Raw genomic sequence first — 356 nt, 5'->3', positions numbered from 1 at the left:
CCGCGGGGGAGGAGCCTGGCCTCCCCCCCCCGCCGCTACCGGCTGCCCTGCAGGCATGTCCTTGCGGTGCTGCAGGCACACCATGGGTGTGTGGAGGAAGGCATGGTGTGCAGGCGCTGGCAGAGGAGGTACCAGCAGCTCCCAGTGCCTGGGGCCAGCCTCCCGCACTGCGGCGGGGGCTCAGTGGGTGGCAGGCTGGAGGGCCGGGCAGAGAAAGTCCGATCCCTCAGCCTAGAGCTGGCCAACCTGCTGATGCAGTGCGAGGGGGAAGAGCTGGAGGAGCGCAGCTCCGCGCTGGCAGCGATCCTGGCTGTCTGGGCTCGGTCACCAGGGCCGGGGTAGGCAGCCGGGAAGGA

The 356-nt window shown here is 70.8% G+C and overlaps 1 protein-coding gene across 1 annotated transcript in view; it reads left to right on the top strand.

Moving 5' to 3' along the window:
- The window catches only part of ZSWIM3 (zinc finger, SWIM-type containing 3), a gene marked incomplete at its 5' end in the record, with an annotated part of 1,829 nt that extends 1,487 nt beyond the window's left edge, over nucleotides 1-342 (top strand). Inside the window, one exon of the mRNA XM_010282634.1 lies at nucleotides 12-342. Coding sequence (XP_010280936.1) covers nucleotides 12-342 — 331 coding nt within the window. The remainder of the gene's footprint in view (nucleotides 1-11) is intronic.
- Nucleotides 343-356: the final 14 nt, after the last annotated feature.

This window comes from Phaethon lepturus, unplaced genomic scaffold, assembly GCF_000687285.1.
Source record: "Phaethon lepturus isolate BGI_N335 unplaced genomic scaffold, ASM68728v1 scaffold51722, whole genome shotgun sequence".
In the NCBI taxonomy this organism is placed as follows: Eukaryota; Metazoa; Chordata; class Aves; order Phaethontiformes; family Phaethontidae; genus Phaethon; species Phaethon lepturus.
Note: the sequence above shows the minus strand (reverse complement) of the source record. Positions and strands in the feature narration are given on the sequence as shown.